General features: G+C 37.0%; 1 protein-coding gene across 13 annotated transcripts in view; it reads right to left on the bottom strand.

Moving 5' to 3' along the window:
• The window catches only part of SCN2A (sodium voltage-gated channel alpha subunit 2), a 167631-nt gene that overhangs the window by 101673 nt on the left and 42561 nt on the right, over window positions 1-23397 (bottom strand). For 6 of the 13 annotated variants that reach the window (XM_054258316.2, XM_078327460.1, XM_078327464.1 and 3 more), the window contains exons 2-3: window positions 1831-2148; window positions 790-908 (exon numbers count right to left, since the gene is read on the bottom strand). In XM_054258316.2, the coding sequence (XP_054114291.1) occupies window positions 790-908; window positions 1831-2097 (386 nt within the window). In that variant the 5' untranslated portion in view covers window positions 2098-2148. Of the gene's footprint in view, window positions 1-789; window positions 909-1830; window positions 2150-3803; window positions 3885-7164; window positions 7316-10582; window positions 10616-23397 lie in introns of those variants that run through there. The other 7 variants (XM_002749383.6, XM_054258315.2, XM_054258317.2 and 4 more) reach the window with 5 other exon arrangements.

The raw sequence follows: 23397 nt of genomic DNA on the forward strand, positions 1-23397 counted from the left end.
GAATAAAACCTCTCATTTCCAACTACTCTATTTAATTTCAAGGAATCAGTTAAATTGCCATCTACCACCAACATGTCATCAATTTCATTTTTGGAAAGTAGGTGCTTCAATAAGGAGAATAAAAATAAAATGAGGATGTATATGGATAGATAGACATTAATCCTTTGGAGAGGGATAATTGTACCACAACGTAGGACTTGAAAAAAACATAGAAACAAGTGACAAAAAGGAAAAGAAAATAGAAAATCAATAGGATGACTGTTGAGAAACAAATCTGGAAAAGTATTTGAAAGGGTGTTATACCTGCAGGCACAATTGTAAACACTAACTCAAAACTTTTGAATGCTGAAATAGCAGAAAGTCGCAAAATTCAAACCCAAAATACACAAAATTGTAATTCAGATTATGTATATTTATTTTCCAAATGTAAAAGCAGTAAAGGAAATTAGCTTATGGAGTTTACTTCTTTACCTAACATTGTAAACTGAAGACTTACAGGAGGAGAGCCTGGTAATATGGTCAAAATTAATGAAAAAGGCTTGGACATAAGGGAGAAGAAAAAACAAGAAAGAATGGTAGTGAGTTGGGTAGAGGGGAAATACTTAGAATATGGGGAAAAGTAATTCACTTACCTGTGATCCCATTTTGCAACATGCTAACTGTTGAGTAAAAGGAAAGAAAAAGAAAGAACACATGCCATTGCCAACCACAGGTATTTTGGAAAATGTGAAGCTCAATAACTTGGTCAAAGAAGAAAATCATATTAAGAACTGATTTGAAAAAGGATATGAATGTACCAAAATCTTAATAGCTAATTTTCTAATAGGGTTGAAAGGAGTTAAAATGTAAAGGGCAGGGGTGGCACTGAATCGAGAGATTGCTTTCCCTTTATTCAATACTATAAATGTCTGAAAAAGAAAACACAACACATAAAACAGAATTTAGAATAGATATTGAAAATATTTTAACCATTATTTATAAATATTGTCCTGTAAAATAGTGTATAACATGCTAATTACAAGCATATGACATGAAGATAGATTTTTTTTTTTTTTGTCTGAGCACTATAAACTTTCCTAAATTTGGTAAGTGACATGAGGATTATGAAGAAAATTTGTGATTAATGCCATAGGAATTCTCGGCATTTTTATCAAGTTTTAATGTTAGTATTTCAAAGCCACATTTATAATTCACATAAAGCACAAAATTGAGGCTTTGATTACTTTTCCGTTTAGGTAATTTTCTCATGAGATCTTCAAGGTTTCCCAGGTGTGTTCTTTGCTCAGAATCTTATTTGGCATCTACAAGTCACCTGCTATTCTTTCTTCTGTGGACAGCTATAGAAAGGAGAAAGTGTGGTATAAAGGAATAGTTAAACCCACTGAAGATCAGAGTGACTTATAGAGATCTGGAGACTATATAAGAGGAATTTAGATCTTACTCCTGCAAATACAAAAAATAAATCAAATTTAAATATCCTCCTAGTTTACAGTTTTTGCTTCTCAACATTATTAAGGAATCAGGGTCAGTTTACACTTGGCTAAAGAATACAATTTGTATTCAAGAAGGTGAATAGGCTTTTGTCCTTCCTTAATTCCCACGCTGGAGGATGCCTTGCCAGTTCTCTGCCTGTCTCACAAATGCAGGTTCAAATGAGTGTTTCCAAAAGACTTCTAGGATCATTGGTCCATTACACGGTCAGGCCCATCCAGCATCTTAGTGATACTTTAGACAAAGGGAAGAAGGCAAGCCTTCTTCACCATTATCCCTGGGACTAGTCCAGAATCAGTTAGTAAATAAGTAGTAAAGACAACTTGACTAAGAACTCACTTTCTTATTGATATAGTAGGGGTCCAGATCCTCCAGGGGCACTGACACCATCTCTGGAGGAATGTCTCCATAAATAAATGGAAGGGATTTTCCTGCTTCCAAGTCACTGTTTGGCTTTGGGCCATTTTCATCATCCTCATCCTTGCGTTCCTGTTTGGGTCTCTTTGCTTTCTCTTCTGCAATGCGTTGTTCAATAGCAGCAAGGGATTCCCTGGTAAAGAAGCGGAAGCTGTCAGGTCCTGGCGGTACCAGCACTGACTGTGCCATCTTTTCATCCTGCTCCTTTAATCACTGTTTAGCTCCTTGCATGAGAAAGTGCTACAGAAACAAGGAGGGGAAAAAAGCAATGGCCATTAGAATAAAAGGTGATTGTGGCAGTTACATGACACTGAGCACTGAGATATAACATAGAAACCCAGATAGCTATAATATTTTCAAAGTAAGCTGTATATGACATTCAGAGAATCTCATATATGCATTCATTTGCTCGCATGGAGATCTATCTTTCACATTCAGTAGGTGTCTATGAGGTAATCTAATCTCCCACTCCCAAAATGTTTTAAGTGATTGTGCTACTTGTGGGGAAATATGAGCTTAGAAATGGAGGATACTGGTTTGTGCCTGCTGTTTCACTTGTGTGAATATTTTGGCAGCCATCTTTTTCAGCATTCTTTCTGAAAAAAAAAAAAAAAAAATAGCAGAGATCCAAAACAAGAGATGAAACATCACTCTAAATTGTAGAACCTGGGCTGAGGATCTTGCACGTATCTCTCCATGTCTTTCCACGTGCCCTTTGGCTCACTTTATCACATTTAAGAGTTTATTCCAAATCAATTCACCGGGTAAAAAGCTCTGGAAATCCTAAAATGCAAGGCTATGGAAACATAGGTGGATTCTGCTTGAAAGAAAGGGAGTGGGAAGGAGCAGAAGATGCCTGGTTGTGTTTGGAACTGCTCGGAAGCTGCACAGGAAGGGACCCAGCTCCTGCCAAACCGGGCAGGAAGTCATCCACATCAGAGGTCTGTAGCTCGGACCCCCTGGCTTAGCAACCTGCTGCTAGCTAGTGTAATTGCTTCTTAAATTAACACATTTGCAGTACCTTAGGAAATACTGTAGAGATAGCCCATTTCCTCAAATAATGCCCATTTCACAAAAATCTGGCATCACAGTCTTACTGTCCACATCAGAATTAGGATTTGAGAAAAAAATAGTAGGTTTATGATAGTTTACCTTTTCAAACAAACTCTTATTATACGAGTCTTTACAATAACATACATAGATTTTTGCTGGTATTCAAATCATATTTGAGTAAAGTAGATGACTCAAAAGAGCACATCAGTCATTTCAAATTTACCTTTGAACCAGTGGCAGAAGTTTCTGTGCTATTTGAAATAATACAATCAACATCTCGACTCCTAAATGCCACATGTAAAAATCACTTGATCTATTTTTTCTGTCTTTTCAAAAAAAAAAAAAATCAATCTATTTCAACCCCACACTATAGGAGCCAGAGTTGCCATTTAAATATATGAAATGCATTTTCTAAGAGTGAAATGTGTTATGCAGTTCACTTCTGCAGCATACACCAGATAAAACAGAGGGAGACCTAAAATAACAAAAGCTACTGCACAGTTTCATTAAAAAAAATGTTGAAGTAGACCAGGACCTTTGAGCCACCAGCCAGCAGACTCCCCTCCCCAGTATTACAGTGCCTCCAAAACATTCCTCATTTTTCTCACCTATCCCTAGAGACCCTCACGCCTAGCGACAGACATAGGCATGAAGATGGTCCTTGCACACGGGGAAGGAAACTGCCATGCCTGGATGCTCTAATAGAAGAGACATGCTAAAACATGCAGCCAGCAGCTTCAAAATGAAAGTGGTCCCTCTGCAGATTTCCCCAAGGATTCTACTACTGTAAAGGTAGAGAAGCATCACAGAGAATAAGCATAACAAGAATATTAAAACATTACCCCTGTAGAATCTTTTACACTCAGAGTTTGGTATTGATAAGCTGGCACCAAGAAGACTGCAGCTAAAATTCCATCATGCTTAAAAAAAAAAAAAAAAAATTCTTTTCTTTTTTTTTTTAAATTCTCCTTCAAAGACCACACCTAACTTCCTGTAAAAGGATTCTGGTAGCTGAAGTAAGGACAGGCATTTCCTGTACAGGGACTACAAAATGGTATTATCGTAACTACCACTAGAGGGCGGGAAACTGTGAAGAGAAACACCTTCACAGCGTACACACAGACATATGTCTGAAGCAGCCCAAAGCTTTCAGCTGTGGAGCTGATCTTCCACAGGCTTTTCTTGAAGTGAAACATTAAAACTTTGCTGATTTTAAGTGTTAATTTTGTTAACTGATAATGTTTCTCCCATGCTTTTTATTTGCTGTGTCAAAAAGTCATTCAATCAATATAAAGCATTTAAATTAAAAGTAAAAAGAAAGTACAGTAGTGCACTGCCTAATGACATGTTTAGTCAATGACAGACCGACCACATACACCAGTGACAGACCACATATACAACAGTGGTCACACAGGATTATAATGTCATATTTTTTACTGTATCTTGTCTGTGTTTAGATGTGTTTAGATACACAAATACCATTGTGTTACAATTGCCTGTAGTATTCAGTACAGTAACATGCAGTATAGGCTTGTAGCCTAGAAACAGTAAGCTATAAGCTGGAGCCTCGTTGCGTAATAGGCTCTAGCATCTAGGTTTTACGTACACTCTATGAGGTACACACAACGACAAAAATCACCTAATGACACATTTCTCAGAGTATATCTTGGTCCTTAAGCAAAGCACGACTGTAAACAGGGAAGGTTAAAAATAAAAACTCACATTACACAGCAATTAAACTTTACCATACGTAAGGGATAAAAATAAAAATTCATATTAAACAGCGATTACTGTATGTAGGTTTGTAGCCTAGAAAATACAAACATACAGTAGGATTTGATATTAGCTTCACCCCAGAGAATGTGAAATCCAATATAGTCTTTGCTAATTCAATGAAGAGATGGCCTATGCCATACAAGTTAACTCTCTCTAGAAAAAAATATTAACTCAATGAGACACCAATCTTATTTATCTCTGATTTAAGTCACTAAAACAACCAGAAAAAAATTGATAAGCCAGCGATATCCTAAATATTAGGTTTTCAATTAATATCCTAGTGAAGATTTGAGGACTTACTAAGTGCCAGTCACGGCTCAGATGTTTGCACTGTATTATTTCATCCTCCACACAACCCTATTGGATAAGTGTTTTCATTATGCTTATTTGCAAACTGAAGTAAGGAGGTACACTGAGATTAGGGAAAGTCTAAGATCATACAGGCAGGATTCAAACTCAAAATTTGATAGCAAAAATCTGTAATCATCACTCAATTCATAAAAAGAGGCTGGGTGTGGTGGCTCACGCCTGTAATCCTAGCAATTTGGGAGGCCAAGGCGGGAGGATCACCTGAAGTCAGGAGTTCGAGACAAGTCTGACCAACATGGAGAAACCCTGTCTCTACTAAAAATACAAAATTAGCTGGGCATGGTGGTACATGCCTGTAATTCCAGCTACTTGGAAGGCTGAGGCAGGAGAATCGCTTGAACCCGGGAGGTAGAAGTTGCAGTGAGCCGAGATCATGCCATTACACTCCAGCCTGGGCAACAAGAGTGAAACTCCATCTCAAGAAAGAAAAAAAAAAAAAAAGAAGAAGAAGAAAACAGGCACTGGTACCAATTATAATTAGAAAGAGTTCTAATTGTTCAATCAATATATTTCATATTTTCTGGCTTCACCATTTTCGTCAGAAAATGTATTTGTGGGGAAGAAACAGAAAACCAAATACCACATATTCTAATTTATAAGTGGGAGCTAAACGTTGGGTACACATGGGCATAAACATGGGAACAAGAGACACTGTGGACTATAAAGGGATACAGGTAGGAGGCAAGTGTTGAAAGACTACCTATTGGGTACTATGCTTGCTACCTGGGTGGTGGGTTCAATCGTGCCCCAAACTTCGGCATCACGCAATAAACCATCATAACAAACCGCACGGGTACCACCCAGACTCTAAAATAAAACAGTTGGGGAAAAAAAAGAAAATGTATTTGCTGGAAATGAGCAAGGGGACGATGTAGCCAAAAAGAATATTTTACTCACTTTAACAGATAGCTTCTGATTGTAAGAGAAAAAGATGTCTCAAACTAGTTGAAGTATAAAAGAAATAAAGAAAGGAGTTTATTAGTTCATGGTTTCTCCAGGGCTAGTCTTAGGCATGTGATGATTCTGGAGCTCAGCTGATGTTACCAGCTCATAGTTATGCTGTATCCTTTGGTTCTGACTTTTGTAGCAATAGGTTTCCTAAAGATTCTTCCCTTATTGTAGTAAGATGCTGTAGTAGCTCTAGCCTCCCAACCTTCCAGATCTAAATTCAGTGGGAGGACAGACTCTGAAAAACTCTCATTGCACCTCACCGACTCCTGGTGAGTCACATGCCCATTCTTAAGTAATTACTCTGTCCACGGTAATGCCATGCTTTGATTGGCCTCTCCTAAGTCACAAGCTCTACCTTTGAAACACAGAAGAATTCTCACTTGAAACCTATAAGTAGTCAGGTTCAGAGTTGGGGTACAAAAGCATTTCTCAAAAGTGGAATTGGAGCTGGGAAGGTCGCTCTTGCTTATAATCCCAGCATTTTGGGAAATCAGGGTAGGAGGATCCCTTGAGACCAGGCGTTTGAGGCTGCAGTGAAATATGATCACATCATGGCACTCCAGCCAGAAGGAAGGAAGGAAGGGAGGGAGGGAGGGAGAGACAGACAGTGGGTGGGGAGAGGGAAGGGGGAGGGAAAAGGAGGGGAGTGGGGAGAGAGAGAGAAGGAAAGAGAGAGAGAAAGAAGAGAGAGAGAAATACAAGGCTGGGCACTGTGGTTCACACCTGTAATCCCAACCTTTTGGGAGGCCAAGATGGATGGATTGCTTGAGGCCAGCAGATCAAGACCAACCTGGCCAACATAACGAAACCCCATTTCTACCAAAAATACAAAATATTAGCCAGGCATGGTGGCAGAGGCCTGTAATCCCAGCTACTTGGGAGGCTGAGGCAGGATAATTGTTTGAACCTGGGAGGCAAAATTTGCAGTGAGCCAAGATCTTACCACAGCACTCTAAACTGAGTGAGACTCAGTCAAAAACAGAAACAAAAATACAAAAAAACCCCTAGAAAATTACAAAGGAGCAGAGTTGACCTACTATTACTGAAATAAGGGGGAAGTTAATGCTGGACAGGAAGAACAAACAAATGCATGCTCTAGTCACATACTCATCATATTTGCAGCACCTCCATATATGGACAGTAATATGATCAGTATCGGGATATACACATATAGTATATCTTCCGTGTGTACCAACTTCCATGTATACTGGTCAGGCAAGATTCTTAGAAGATTCCTTCCTCACAGTAAGTTATCCTACTGCAATCAAGCACACAATATTTCATAAATCTCTATGATGAACATCAGCTTCAATTATCAAATCAATATACAGGTCTCACTTTACAGATGTGCTTAGCAGTATACCAACTTTTACACAAATGATTCTAATTCAAAATAAACTGAAGAATAAAAGAATTGCAAAATGATTTACTAAACATATTATTTGGGAGGAGATTAGTCATAATAAGAACACATAGTGTCTACTTTAAAAAGAAAATCATCTGGGCCTGGTGGCTCAAGCCTGTAATCCCAGCACTTTGAGAGTCTAGGTTGGGGGACAGATCATGAGGTCACAATATCGAGACCATCTTGGTCAATGTGATGAAACCCCATCTCTACTAAAAACACAAAATTAGCTGGGAATGGTGGTGTGCGCCTGTAGTCCCAACCACTCAGAAGGCTGAGGCAGGAGAATTGCTTAAACCTGAGAGGCAGAGGTTTCAGTGAGCTGAGATTACTGAGATTGCGCCATTGCACTCCAGCCCAGTCTGGGAAACAGAGACTTTGCCTCAAAAAAAAAAAAAAATAAATAAATAAATAAAAATAAAAATAAAAAATAAAAAAATCTACACATGGTATCTACTTTTGTCAAGCACTATTTTAAGAGCTATGAAACCATATAATCCTTATAGTAACATAATGAAGTAGATAAGGTAATCATTTCCATTTAAAACATGAGGAAGAAGTAAAAAATGGAACAGAGAATACTGGAGGCTGGAGAAGATAGGGAGATATTTGTTAAAGGATACAAAACTACAGCTAGACAGGAGAAATAAGTTACAGCTTCTATACCACTGTAGAATAAATTTTATAGAATTTCAAATTGGTAGGAGGAAGATATTGAATGTTCCCAATACAAAGAAATGCTAAATGTTTGAGATGATGAATATGCTAATAACCCTGATCTAATCAGTATATGTACCCCATGAATACCTACAACTATTATCAATTTAAAATATAAAGAAACCTGAAAAAACAGAGGCATCAACAAATTCAGTAATTTAAAATACAAATAAGTTCTCACAACTGGAAAGAGTAGGATCAGATGTGGAACTCATGCCTGCTGGCTGCAGATTCCATGTTTCTAACAATTCTGCAATGCTTAAGATATTTTCTGGAATTATTCACTCTCAGAAATATACCAAGATATGTGCATTTTCCTTAACATTGTATTAGTTACAGGGTCACCTCTTTTTCTCCCTTTGATTCTAGCCAGTGAGTGTGTTTTGGAATATTTAAAAGGGTGAACACAAAATGTTTTACCAAAACATACAAGACAACAAATTAACAACACCTGAATATTTTTTCGTATCCAAGAAACTTTTGTGCAATGTAGATTTCAGTGAAGAGTTATAGTCTGTTTCTCATTTCTCAGGATAAGGTTTTCAGAAATCATACACATTAGTTTTCTTCCATTTGTTCTGACCTTTGTTATCATCACATCATACTGATATTTTATAAGAATTTTATATGACATATATTACCCGAAGGTTTTAAATTTCATTAGTTGTACTACTTTTCAGACAGAAGATTTTGTGTTACGACTTTTAAGGCCAGACATTATATTTGGAAGACCCATGAATAATGAGAAAGGCAAACAATAGCATCTGAAGTAGTCAGAAAAAAAAAATGTTAAGTATTGGGCTTCTAAATTCTGATATTTCTATAATGTTTTCCTTTCAATACTCTTTTCTTTGTTTTCTCATTTATACAAGAATATGTTTTTTCTAAATCAATATTTAAAAATCATGTTATTACACATGATATCAGCAAAACAATTACATGAAGGATGAGACAATTTAAAAAAAGGTTATGTTGTAATAAACATTGTACTGAAAGCTTTTTCTACAAAGATCCACATTTATAACAGAAGCTCTAGAAAATGGCTTATTAAATTTCAAAGATAAGAACATAATTTTATATTAGTTTACATTACAATTAATGGTTGTGGATAAGTGTTCAAAAACTTAGAAAGTTTGTACCCAAGAATTAAGAAAGCTGAGAAACACTAAAGGGAAGAATTTGTTTTTTCCCTCGAAAAAAGTTCTGCTTTACAATTGTAGTTTTTTATGTTCTTTAGTACATTACAGTAATGTAAACATAAATAAGATCTGATGAATATTATTTTAAGGTTTATTTTTCATATTTTCTAGCTTTCTTATTCCATGGGTTCAAGTCTATTATCTTATCAACTTTTTCATTGTTACTTGCTGTAACATATATGCACATACACTCATATATATACACACAAATATATACATATATATATATGACATACACATGTATATGTGTATGTATCCTTCTTTCTTTAACCTGAATCCACTAGCTCATTTCTGTAATTAACAATTTCCATAAAGGGGGGGAAATTCTAAACAACCAGACTTACATATTTTTCTGCTGTACGGTATAAACAGAGAATAGTAGAATATGAAAAACTCAAGTTCAGCATATACTGGCCAGGAAAGCTGTTTTTTTTTTTAATGCTAGGTTTAGTTCTAATATAAAATTAACTTATTTTTTATAGTTTATTTTTGTATTAGGTGCATTGAGCAATATTCTTTTTTCTCTTTATTGAAATAAAAAAAATATTTGGAAACTACTTTAAATAGAAAAAAAAAAGCCTATCAAAAAGCACCAGGTGGAGAATGAGTTGCTAATAAAACAGAATTTTACATAACAAAAGTCTAAAAGACCATAAAAGAGAAATAGCACCACTGTCATTTGCACAATGGCTATTTACTTGCATTTCTTGGCATTGTTAATCACTGAATCTGGATTTTTCTCCAAATTCCACATGAAGCATCCATTACACAACAATTTTGTTATAAAATACTTGCTTTTTACACACATTTCAGGACAAGCTACCACCAGACACAAATTAATGCAAATGCATCAGGGGCTGAACAATCTCAGTGAGTGACACATATTTTGCAAACTTCTGCCAAACAAAAGGATGGAATAGGTTGTGCACAAAGCAAATGAGGGAGAGTTAAGGGATAATATATTTTAAATATTAATAATTCAGACATGGTACTGTATTTTCTGTAAAAAATATTAACATTTAGTAACACACTATTAAATTTTATCTCTTAAGAGATTAATGTACTGAGAAAGTAATCACAGGACTGGAGAGCTGTGGACAGCAGATACCAAAAACACCCCAGCTTTGCAGAACCCAAGGGCACGACGGCCTTCCCTGATTACTCCCTTTGCCAGAGAGCCACAAAGATCTTGCAGAGTGCTCACCTGCCTGCTGCACTTCCAACTCCAAGCTGCAAACTTTAAGAACCCAAAGAGGTATCCCCAGTAGGCATGGGGAGCAGAGAAGAGAAACAATGTTAGAGTAGGTAGTTAGACAGACATGAGCAAGGCAGGAGAAACCCCACCCTAAGGAATGTCAGGCAACCATCAGGTGATGGTCAGGTGGTTAATAAACTGTCTTTCTAAAGTAATAATTGGTCAAAGCCAGCATCAGGGAAAGACAGTCCCCCAATGGATAAAAAATACCTGAAGCTGGTGATCAGCAGCTTCCTGATAAGATCTCAGGAACTGGGTGAGTGGGCTCAAGCATGCACACTGAGGGGCAAAATGGCAGAGTTTAGCTGGTATATATGACCTTCCTCAGGAACATTCTACTGGTAAAGAAAAAATGCCTCAGGTGAGCATGCACACAACTTCAGTAAACACACTGCACATGTCACCCCTCCCAAGTGCTGGCAGACCACTGCACATGTGTATACCCTGCTCCAGATGAAAACTAAGGGAAGAGAAACACAAACCCCAGAACCCGGCCAATGTATAAAACCTTAAGTCAAGGGCCAGACAGGGCACTTGGATCTCTCAAGTTGCCAACTTGGCCCTCTTCCAATTATACTTTACTTCCTTTTGTTCCTGCTCTAAAACTTTTAAATAAACTCTCACTCCTACTCTAAAACTTGCCCTGGTCTCTCCCTCTGCATTAAACCTACTTCTTCCCCTCAGCCAAATTCTTTCCTCCAAGGAGGCAAGGATCGAGTTTGCTGCAGACCTCCATGAACTCACCACTGGTAACAGGTTAAATGTAAAACTAAAGGATAGTGAAATGGGAAACAACCTCCATTCAAATCCCAGACATGTGAGCAAGTCTCCAAAAGTAGTTGTTAGATGAAAAAATTGGACACACCTCATTTCCCAAAAAAGCATAATACACAGAAATTTTGGGGATAATTGGAAAAAATCCCAGAGAAATGCTCAGTGAAAATAGAGCTCTTTAACCCAAAAATCTCAGGGCTGAAACACACCCTGTATTCATCTAGGCAACAATGCCTCTTGTTTTTTAGCAAGGATGCAGTTGGTCAATGCCACCAAATGGCTTTACAGAACTACCTTTAGAACTGTCCTTGTGGGCCAAAGTCTAGGCCTTTGAGGTCGCAAGCAGCCCTATAAGGCCTGTGATGACACCAGGTCTCAAAGGTTCTGAGGTTTGGCCCTTCCTTCCGACATGCAATGTCAAACACATATGATCTCCTGGTGTGTTAGATTTGATATTTTGAATATGGAAGTATATTTTAAATACTCTTTAGGCATTAACTTATTACAAAATTCCCTACCAAGATTTCACATTAGCTTAAAATTCAATTCAGTCTACATTTCTCTACCGAGGTCTCCACCTCAGCGTATTACCTAACACTTTCTCCAGCAATCAGTATTACCTACATGCACATAGTGAGTGCCATGATCAGCATCCTTGTTTCCCAGATGAACCAACTACATGTTAACATTGCTCTGCTGCATGGTAAAAGCTCCTAACTCAAACTCACCAGAAAAGGAGAGAAACTCTGCAAAGTGCACTTTAAAAATAGGTACTTTATGCTCATGTAAAGAAACTAGCGAGTCCCCTAAGAATAATAAAAGGGAGTATTTTACATTTAAGCCCAAGATTTGGAGTGCAGAGTTCGGATAATGCTCTGCTGGTTCAGGTTGTTAAAACTCTTCTTGTTCCTCCTGTGGGCCCCTTCATTGGATATCACGAAGTCTTCATCTTTGGCATGGAGAATGTCTACATTTCTCTGCAATACAGGGTCGTTGTGCCCCCTCATTCTGCTGGCAAATAAATTCATTGTTCCTTAGCTTTCTGGAGTAGCAATCTCTTTCTCCAAGGCTTCAATGTAAGTTTCAATACGTTGACCTGCTAGCATCAATTTGACCCTGCCGCACTCCTACTGACCACATTAGGATTCTTTTGTACCAACCTGGGGCCAGCCTTAGAGGCTGCAGCTATTTTTGTGGAAATGGTCCCCTGTGAGCTGGATTGCTGGAGCTGAGAGGTTTCTTTGGTTTATTCAGAGCTGGAGCAACATTAGAGAGAGCCACTTCAGCTTCTTGACCTTGTCCAGCAGCCAAAGGGTTATAGGCTTTTTCATCTTAGTTTGCATCAAAAAACTTCACTACTGAATCAATTCAACTGTCCTGAAATTTTCCTTTTACTAATTGAAATTACTTTGTCAGCACCCATCCTTTTAAAAATACTGCTTGCAGTATTTTGAAGTTCTGGATGTATTCATGGAATTTCACCTTCATCAAGGCAATGGAGCCAGGGGAGAGAATGGCCATAAACTGACAATAAGCAGCCCCTGCGCACAATTTTTTCATCTTTGTCAAATTCAACTTCAGGAGACTCATTGATCCAGGCCAGCATGTCATGTAGAATTAGATTGTCATGGTGGCCGATGTCAAGTGTGTATTCACTGTCATCTTTGGCTCCTGATGAAACAGTCTACTGTCCACACCCAGCCCTAGCTCCATCTTCATCTTGTTCAAATTGCTTGACCAACATTCCTTTTTAAAGCATAGATATTTCATTAAATGATTTTTATCTAAGACATTTTGCTTTTCTTTCACAGGAATGCATACCAATCTTACTATGATGACCTCTGAGAAATATAATCCAATATATAGATAATCACTTTACATCTAACTTTACTGGGAAAAATAAGTTAACTATATAAAAAGAAATATACCTATATTTTAATGAAAGCATTTTCATTTTCTCATAGGTAGACTAGCAATACATTTCAATCTTTCAAAATCTTCCGATGTATTAAGTGTGTGTTAGTAGACTTCCTTGAACTCATTTAACCCTCTTCAAATGGCTCATCAGCAGGAAGGGCACCTTTAATCTGATTACACAGTAATTTGGTTTTGATGGATATATTATGCTGGAATCACTGAATTCCCATTCTGGATTTTAATAATCAGGTAAGAAAGAAAATTTCCTAGGATATGGTTCTCTTTATGAGGGTGAGGTACTTCCACTTTTATGTATACCTAAATATTTCCAGCTCAGTTTTTCTCATTTCTTCTTTTCATCAAAAACTTCTACCTAAAATTTTTCCCTCAGTGTCCGTTCTCTTTTATGGGGGAGAAAAAAGAAGCCTCTAAACTCCTCAGCGGGACAGTAGATCTGAATGTCTGGTCATCGTTTTCACGCCAAAATGAGCAGGTAAAGCCAGAAGCAGAAGATCATTGAAATAAAAAAAAATGCTCAAAAAATAGCAACATTCCAAGGTGTATGTATGCATGCCTATGTGTGTCAGAGAGAGAGAGAGAGAGAGAAAACTAGAGAGGAGTGAAGGAGTGAAGAGCACAAGAGACCATGGTTTATTCATTTCTTCATGTAATGTCAACACTACCTAAATTGTGGCACACTAGTAGGTTCTTGGTTTGTTATCTCATTGATCCTTGCAGTATTTGTGAAGGACATAGTATTGTTGTCACTTTCCGAATGTGGGAGTGATCGGGGTATAAGGATGTTGGATAACTTGCCATTGTCACACTGAGCCAGAGTCTAAATTCACATGCATTTGATTTCAAATACTAAATATAATTCATGTTCCATTTATCTCCCAGGGTGAGAAACGCACCATTGAGATTTAAGTTGAGAAGGGAAATGGGATATAAGTCTGATTTTCTAAAAGTCACTAATACCTTTCTAGACCTAAGATGTTTATAGAATCCCACAGGCCCACTGCTATTAGACAAATTTGTGACCCAGTGCAAATAACATAGTTTCCCCTTAAGATCTTGCTATTGCTGTTGTGAGCCTAGCTTGACCTCTGTTGGAAAGCAGAAGTTGTTTTCTCAATACCTTCACCGTGCACCATAATGAATGTACTCTTATCCCAGGCATGGAAGAGGAGCTTATACATTTACAAGGAACTTTCTTTTGCAATATTGTATACCTTTCTTCTCATAGTCATTTCTTGATGAGTTACCCATTCTTGTGACTCCAGCTTACATTATATGATGCCCTCAACACAGATCCCTAGTCCTATAGGATCCCATCACATATTCCCAACAACCTATAGCTAAGGTCTCCTTCTCTGTGGATTCTTGGAGCCTCAAGTGAACATTGCCAAAATTGAATTGTCTTCTTTAGAAATTGCTACCATTTCTTAAATATTTCCATTTCCTTCTATTTCTTCTATTCTCCTAAATTACAAGTGCTTTTGTTGACTTAGTTGTTTCCCTTACCTTCTTTTACTTTATGATCCCTGTCACCAAATCTTAATATTTATGTTTCTAGGAAACACCTCTATGATTTACTTCTGCCACTGCATATTCATTACCATCAATATATTTCAGGAACAGATACATAACAGGAGGCATCATTTATGTATTCAAAAACTAATGTCAAGTTCCTCATGTAAAAAAAAACCTTACAGCCATCCTTGATTCCTTTCTCTCTCATACAGTATGTTATATCCTCTAGTGACTTCTTTTGTTCTATATTCAAATTATATCCAACCATTTCTCACCTCCTCTACCATTAGCACAGTGGTTCAAGTTGTCACCATCATTCACTTAGATTACTGCAATTACTAGGGCCAGTAATTTATGAAGCACACTGCAAAAATGATAATGTTGAGGGAGGCCCCAGATGGGAGTAGTACCTTGCACCTGTAAGCCTAGCTGCTTCAGAGGCTGAAGCTGGAAGATCCCTTGAGGCTAAGCATTGGAGACAGCCTAAGCAACATAGCAAGACCTATCTCAAAAAAAGAAAAAAAAAAAAAAGAGGGAGACACTTGTTTAAGTAGCAGGGAAAAAGGGCTATAAAAGATTACACAACATAACTTTTTTCTTACTTATACAGGGGTTTCCTTTATTTTTAAAAACTTGGCTCTGGTTAAAATAATAATCTATCTTAAAATTTTATCATCTAAGTCCAATTAAAAGTTTTAAAATTTTATCATCTAAGTCCAATTAAAAGTTCAAAAATATTCTGTGCTCTGATCTTAGCTTCCTTTTCGACCCTTCATACCTTTTTTAATGATATTCAACCAAAGATTATGTTCTGTTCCCAATCTCTCTACTTTCTCCACTTTTTACCTTTGCTCTGTTTCTTCCATTTGAAAGGAAATGTCTTCCCTGTCTCAATCAATTCAATATTAACTTATTAAAATTAACTCAAATATCATTTCCTTTAAAAAGACTTTCTTCACCTCCTGAGCTGGAAGCTACCTCTCCCTTCTGAACTCTTGGGACACCTCCTAGATAATGTGGTATATGGAAAGGAGCATGGGCTTTGAATCAAATTATTGGGCTTGAAATTCAGTTCTGACATTTAGTAACTCAGTGACCTTGAGTAAGGCTCAAACTCTCAGAGCCTCAGTTTTCTCATCACTAAGATTTCTCTTCCTGGCATTTAGAGAATGCTTCAGTCTTCTTTCCTTCCTTTCTTCTTCCTTCCTTCCTTCCTTTTTTTTTTTCCACAAGGTTCTGTCTGCTCTGTTGCCCATGCTGGAGTGCAGTGGTGTGATCAGGGCTTGATGCAACCTTGACCTCCCAGGATCAAGAGATCCTCCCATCTCAGCCTCCCAAGTAGCTGGGACCATAGGTGCACACCACCATACTTGGCTATTTTTTTTTTTAACATTTTGTAGAGATAGGGATCTTGCTATGTTGCCAGGCTGGTCTCCTGGCTTAAGTGATCCTCCTGCCTTGGCCTCCCAAAGTGCTGGGATTATGGCCATGAGCCATCTTGCCCAGTCCAACTTTCCTTTCTAGTCTTCCCTCTTACCAACCTATGATCTGGTTCAACTTTGTGTCCCCACCCAAATTTCATCTTAAATCATAATCACCATAATCCCCATGTGTCAAGGGAGAGACCAGGTGAGGTAATTGAATCATGGGGGTGATTCCCCCCATGTTGTTCTTGTGATAATGAGTGAGTTCTTATAAAATCTGATGCTTTTATAGGAGTCTATCCCCGCTTCACTCAGCACATCTCCTTCCTGTTTTCTTGAGGAGAAGATGTCTTGCCTCCTCTTTGCCTTCTACCCTGATTATAAGCTTTTTGAGGCCTTCTCAGTCATGCCAAACTGTGAGTCAATTAAACCTCTTTTCTTTATAAATTACTCAGTCTCAGGCAGTACTTTATAGCAGCATGAAAATGAACTAATATGCCCTACTTGTGTCTTATGGTACAGACAAAATAATGTGCTCATGGTCTTCTAAAGTTGCACACTAATCTCTGTGGTTCCACTTCAATGCTATTTTCCCCACCTGAAATTCATGACACCCATTCAACCCAGCAGACAATAACAGTTTAATTCTAAAATACATTTTTCATGCACACTTTCACATCCATCCAACTGGGTACACCCTTTCACTTTTTCAAGCTTACGATTATTTGTTTTTCACACACTATTTTTTCTATTTAAGTAATTGCCTTGAAGTCAGGTTATGACGTACTCTTCTTTGCAACTCTTGCAGTACATAAAGCAATGCCTTAAGCAAAGTAGATACTCAGTAAAAGAGTTGAATAACAGAAGATTTCAAACAGAAGCAGCACTGACCAAACTGTCATATTGAAGCGAGCCTGGGGGTACAATAGCCTTTATCGATTTTAGAGGGCAGATCTAAGGTTAATATGAATGTTATAGAAAGGAAAATGTTGGTAAAATATGTTGAAGTAAATTAAAACAGACCAGGCTTGAAGAATTCCTGAGCAGACAAATTCAAGTGACTCTCACAAGTGACGTAAACCTTGCCTGATATGCAAACATACACAAAACTCCAACTATTATTTATAAATGCCTAAAGAGAAATAAAACTTAAGGCTAACCAATCAGAAGCTGCAAACTAACATAGTTATACAAGTAGAAACTTTTCAGCAAGATAGACCAAATAAGGCAACTATATAATTGCAACCAATTAAATATTTCCTTTGCTTTATTTCCCTATAAAAGCTTTCTCTTTGAGTTCTCTCAAGAGGCCTCAGAACCACTTTTGGTTTGGAGCTGATTCAAGAATAACCATTTGCTCAAATAAACTCTTTAACATGTTATTGTTTCTCAATTTACTTTATAACAAATATAAGTAACAATGTTGAATTTCCGGGATTTGCATAAAAATGAATATTTTGAAATACAAAATATGATCGATTACTAGCAGATACTGCAGTAAGGATGCCTGTCTGAGTAAATAATTAGAATGTATAATTCCTCAAATATTTTCAACCTCCAGATTCCATGATTGCCTTTAAAAAAACAGCATTAAATTATCTTTTACTAGGTAAGAAAAAATGAAGACAGAATTGAACTAATTGTTAAAATCATTAACATAAACTCTGGATTAGCAATAACATCCAGAAGGTGGTCACAGAGTATGTCACCTCCCTGATCAGTGACTGAGACTGATCCCTCTTGGCTGTGGGCTTACTGGGCTTAAGAAGGACCTTCCAGTGTCTATTGCTGAGTGCATCATGTGGGGTCTTCATAAATATGTGGTAGTGAATTAATAATGGGGCCTAACTTGCATTTGTGTAACCAAATCAAAAGTTGTCAAAGGAGAAGACGAAGTAGAAAAGATCTTACTGATGAAATCTAGCTTACTTTTAAAACACAATTAATCACAGTTTCTTGGACTACAATGAAGAAAACATTTGAGAGCAATGGCATACAAGTTTTCTTGTCTCTTTTTAGCACTAGAAATGAATCTATTTGTCTTTGCTGGGTTCATACCATGAATATATTTTCAAAAAAACGTGTCAAAATATGTGTCCTGACATGTTTTTTTAAATTTAAATTAGTGAACTTGGGGGTCTAGGCAATTAACACAAGAGTACTATGGCTCAATAACTTTGGAATTCCTTCCTCTGGAATTGTTACTTTTGCTTTTTTAGGGAGCTAATCACAATTTCTTTTTGTTGCTAAGTGTTTTTGGCACCCTGTTTCTAGCTACATCTTTTTAGAGAAGGAGTCATACTCTGTTGCCTAAACTGGAATGCAGTGGCACACCGACTGGAGTGCAGTGGCATGATCTTGGCTCACCGAACCTCCGCCTCCCAGGTTCAAGAGAGTCTCCAGCCTCAGCTTCCTGAGTAGCTGGGATTTCAGGCATGCGCCACCACACTCAGCTAAATTTTTTTGTATTTTTAATAGAGACAGGGTTTCACCATGTTGATCAGGCTGGGCTCGAACTCCTGACCTCATGATCCACCTGCTCGGCCTCCCAAAGTGCTGGGATTACAGGCATAAGCCACTGTGCCAGGCTGCTCCACCTTATTATGAAACATCATTCATTTTGAAGAACTCTTACTTACTACTGTTTAGTATGACCAATCCTTCTGAGAAACAAAAAAATGCAATAACTTTAGAGCCAGATAAAACTGGTTTACATCTTACACTGTTACTTTCTAGCTGTTGTTCTTTGGTCAAAATACCCATATTACTGTGAGGATTAAAGAATATAACTTAAGTAAAATGTTCATTCATTCATACATAACAGATGCGACTCATGCTCCTTTTACTGTCTTTCAAGCTCCTACATATAGCACTGTACTAAGCACAATAAATAAAACCAAATCATAAAGCAATAAGCCTAAACTTTCAGCATTTACAATCGAGCTAATCATTTAACAAAAATTTTGAAGTGCCTACTAAGGGCCAGTCTTCTTCCAGATAGATGCTTGGGTTACAGTAATGAATCAAACAGACATGGCCTTACCCTTGTGGAGGTTATAGTCTACGTAACCCAGGGGATGGAAACAGATAATGTCCAAATAAGGCAAATACAGACTCTTACATGTGGTGTTAATTGCCCTGAGAGAAAAATGCATGAAAAAGAAAGGGAAAAAAAATCAGGATTGTAGAGAAAAAGGGTGCATTGTGATTTTAAATAGGGTGGTCATGGAGAGCCTTGATGAAGAAATGAGTTTTAAGCAAAATCTCTGAAGGAAAATGAAGAAACTAGCCAAGTCATGAGCCTCACTAGATGAAGGGGCTCCACGAGGAATCATCAGAAGAGTGGTGGAAGGGTGTTCACATCTGAAAAGGCTTGTTGGAAGGTAAGTAACACTGAACGAATGAAATAAAACAAGGCAGTAGCACATCAACAGGAATAAAAAAGTAGAGCAGGTAGCAGAGACGCTGGGGACAACAGCAGATGCTGCCAACCTCAGTTAGGCCTGCCATCTGGTTTCACAGCAGTTTCACCAGTGACACCTGTGACATAAATGTCAAGATCAGAGCCCAAGCCAGACCCGGAGAAGCAACAATCGTTGCAGAAATAAAGGGGAGCTCTCTGCCATTCTACGTTCTTAGCTTGAGCACAGAAGGAGGATGATGAAAGCAGGATAGCCATGCCTGGGCTGCCCGGAAAAATCCAAACCTGGATGGCTGCCTGCGGGGTGGACCCAAAAACAGCTTTACGGATATGAAAAGTACAGCAGCCAAATTTAGCAACTAGAAACAGCTCGATGTCAGAGAAGTAGACAAGGCAAAATATTGCCTATCCGTAATGCCTAGAAATCTTTGTTGAAATCTTAAAAGATTAGAAAATGGATTCTCTTTTTAATCAGGGTAATTTTTAGACTAGACAATAGCAGCAATTACATGATATAGCTACACATCAGGTATTGCTACAAAATGTTTTTTGTTTGTTTTCATGTGTGAAAAGTGTTTTGGCAATGTATTTTTCCATTCAGTATATTGGTAACTATCTTCTCTAGCATATTCCATCACTTCTAATCATTCCTAATACATTACAGGGAACAAATAATTAACCGCTCTGTTCCTAGGTCATTCAATCTCTTGACCACCAAGGTTTTGCCTTTCTTCTTCTTCTTTTTTTAATTTTCCCCTACTTAGAATAAGGATAATTCCTCACTTCGTTAAATCCGTAAGTATACTATTGGAATGAATTGAGATTTTTGGGAGTAAATAATTTTTTTGTGTTATAAAGCAATAAAATATTTCTAATTCATTTTTTTCTTTTTCTTGATATTATTAAATATCAAGTTTTGCCTATAGGAATGAATTGAGAAAAAGCACTTTATACAAGAAATTTTATTTTGGATTCTCTATTTTAAAGTTTTTTTTGTATAGCTTCATGCATGTGAATTTTAAAAGTATGGTTGGAACTCATAAGATGGTTGGATTTTGAACAGCGTCTCTATCCATGTGCACAGATACAGCAGCCCACATATGTCAGATTCGTGTGATTTCTACCCCACCATATTGCTGTACCGGTTTCATCTGCAAATGAAAGCAAAGAAAAGGCAGGCTGGAGAAGGAATAAAGGGAAAAAGGCTCAGGAAAACTTACTGCCTCCCTCAGTAAAGTGACCATTTGCATTCTCTGTATTCATTACCAGGCTCATACTCTCATACTTGTGAATGACATTTTCCATTTATTTTTCTCACTCCCAATGAAATATATGGAAATAATTAAAAGCAAAGAAAAAGCAAAAGCAAAGCCTTGTCATTTAGAAATTATCAAAGGGCAAGAAATGACTCACATATTTTTTGAATAGTTCAAATCATAATCACAAATTATAAACTACATTTTCTTTTTGGTTCTCATAAAAAAACAGACAGGGAGAAACAGAAAGGGAAGGAGAGAGAGAATAGTTTGTGTTCTATAAAGAAAATATGTTTTAATATAAAAGAATTTATAAATTGTAAGATATGACTAAGATTTAGAATTAAATGCCTACTTTAAAAAAAAGATCTTAAGTGAGTTTTTTCTTTGTGTTGGCACTAAAACCAATGCAAATTAAAATAATGGGTTTGGTGTTTGGAAGGGGGACCTCCCAAGAGATCATTTAGTCAGGCTTCTTATATTCATTAAGGATTAAACTAAAATCAGAGACAGATGGTTTTGTCTCATATCTCAGAACAGAGATTTCACAACTTTCTTTGGGTGCTTATTCAACTCTTTTATCACCATCTAACGTATTCTTTAGTTATAATCTCTGTCAATATTAACACGAGACTATTTTCACTAGCATTTCGTTGGATGAAAATAGAAGCATTATCCACATTGCTATAGGAGATTTATCAGGAGAAAACTGCCAAAATGTTTATTTAGCATTCTATTTATTGGCATTTTGAAAGGATCTATTCCTTTTTGTTTAACCAAGATCCAAGGACTTCATTACGATTGTGTAGAGTTATAACATTGCCCGATTGAGTGTAATTCCTATAATTCTCAACCTTCAGTCTACCTTTTTGCCCACCCTCTTTCTCATGTCATCTGAAGATAATTACATGCTAATTTGATTAATAAGTTCTTGAGGCAACATAATAAAGATGTGAACACAGAGATTACTAACATGTTGTATTCTAATTATCACTCAGTATAGCACATTTTATATATTTTGTGTTTGATTTCCTTCTTTTATCCATGGATTGATTATTTGGAAATGTGTTGCTTACTTTTGATGAAAGGGACCTTTTTTAGATATCTAATTGTAACTGATTTCTAATTTAATTCCATTGTAGTCAAATACTCTGAACTGAATTGTGACTTATCTTATGGCCTAGGAACACCACCTGCGGAATGTTCCATGTGTATTTGAAAAGAATGTATATTCTGAAGTTGTTGGATGTAATAGTCTATAAATGTCAGTTGGGTCTGCATGTTTGACAATTGGTAATGTTATTCAAGTTTTCTATATCATTAATTTTTGTCTTCTTGTTCTAGGAACTTCTGAGAGAAAACTGATAAAATCTCCAACAAAAATTGTGGAATTCTCTGCTTCTTACTTTAGTTCTGCCATTTCTTTCTTCTTGGATTTTGAAATTCTTCTTGGTTATACCCTTTTAAGGTTGTTATGTCTTGTTACAAATTGAGTTTTTTTCCCAATAACATGACCACTTTTATCTGTGTTAGTATCCTTTGTCTTAAAATCTACCTTTGATATTAACATAACCATATCAGCTTGCTTTTGCTTACTGTTTGCATGTTATATCTTTTACTGTTTTTTTTCACCTTTCAACCTGTCTGTGTTATACTCAAAATACATTTTGAAAGCAGCATATCATTGAACTTTGTTCCTTATCCTGTCTGACAACTCAAGAGGAATGAAAATATACACCCACAAAAAGACATATGCAAGAATGTTCATGGCAACCTTTTTTTTATAATAGCTAAAATTGAGATACAGCACTCATCAATAGGTCAAAGAAAATTGTGATCACATACTTATATAGGAGAGTGCTATTCGACAATAAAAAGTTATGATACACTTATATATGCAGCAAAATGGTTAAATCTTAAAAAAAAAAATGTGTTCGGTGACAAAAGCCAGGGAAATAAAGGTACATTCATTATGATTCCACTTACATGAAGTTTTTTGGGCTGGTAAAACTAAGTTGTGGTGATAGAAATTGGAGCAGTGGTTGTCTCTGGGGGAAGGAGGAATTGACAGGAAAAGGATACTTGGGTAGTAGAAATATTCTATATCTTATTTGGAGTAGTTGCCAGACAGGGGAATACATTTGTCAAAACTCAAAGTAATATACACTTAAAAATGCCTGTGTTTTATTTTATTGAAATTGTATCTCAATTAAAGAAAATGGCAGGAGCCCAATCTCTACTGCCTTTTGTCTACTTCCTATTTTCCATTGTCTATATTGGCTACCCCAAGGCAGGCTGGGTAAGCTGAAACAGGCCAACCATCTTTTCATTGTCTTGCTGAAAAGACAATGTTTCAGTCAACAGAATTCCTATCAGGTATCTCCTGTGTACTATCTCCATGTGGCCAGCAAGAAGATTGTAAGCTTCTCTGATATGAAT

Source organism: Callithrix jacchus, chromosome 6, assembly GCF_049354715.1.
Source record: "Callithrix jacchus isolate 240 chromosome 6, calJac240_pri, whole genome shotgun sequence".
Lineage (NCBI taxonomy): Eukaryota > Metazoa > Chordata > Mammalia > Primates > Cebidae > Callithrix > Callithrix jacchus.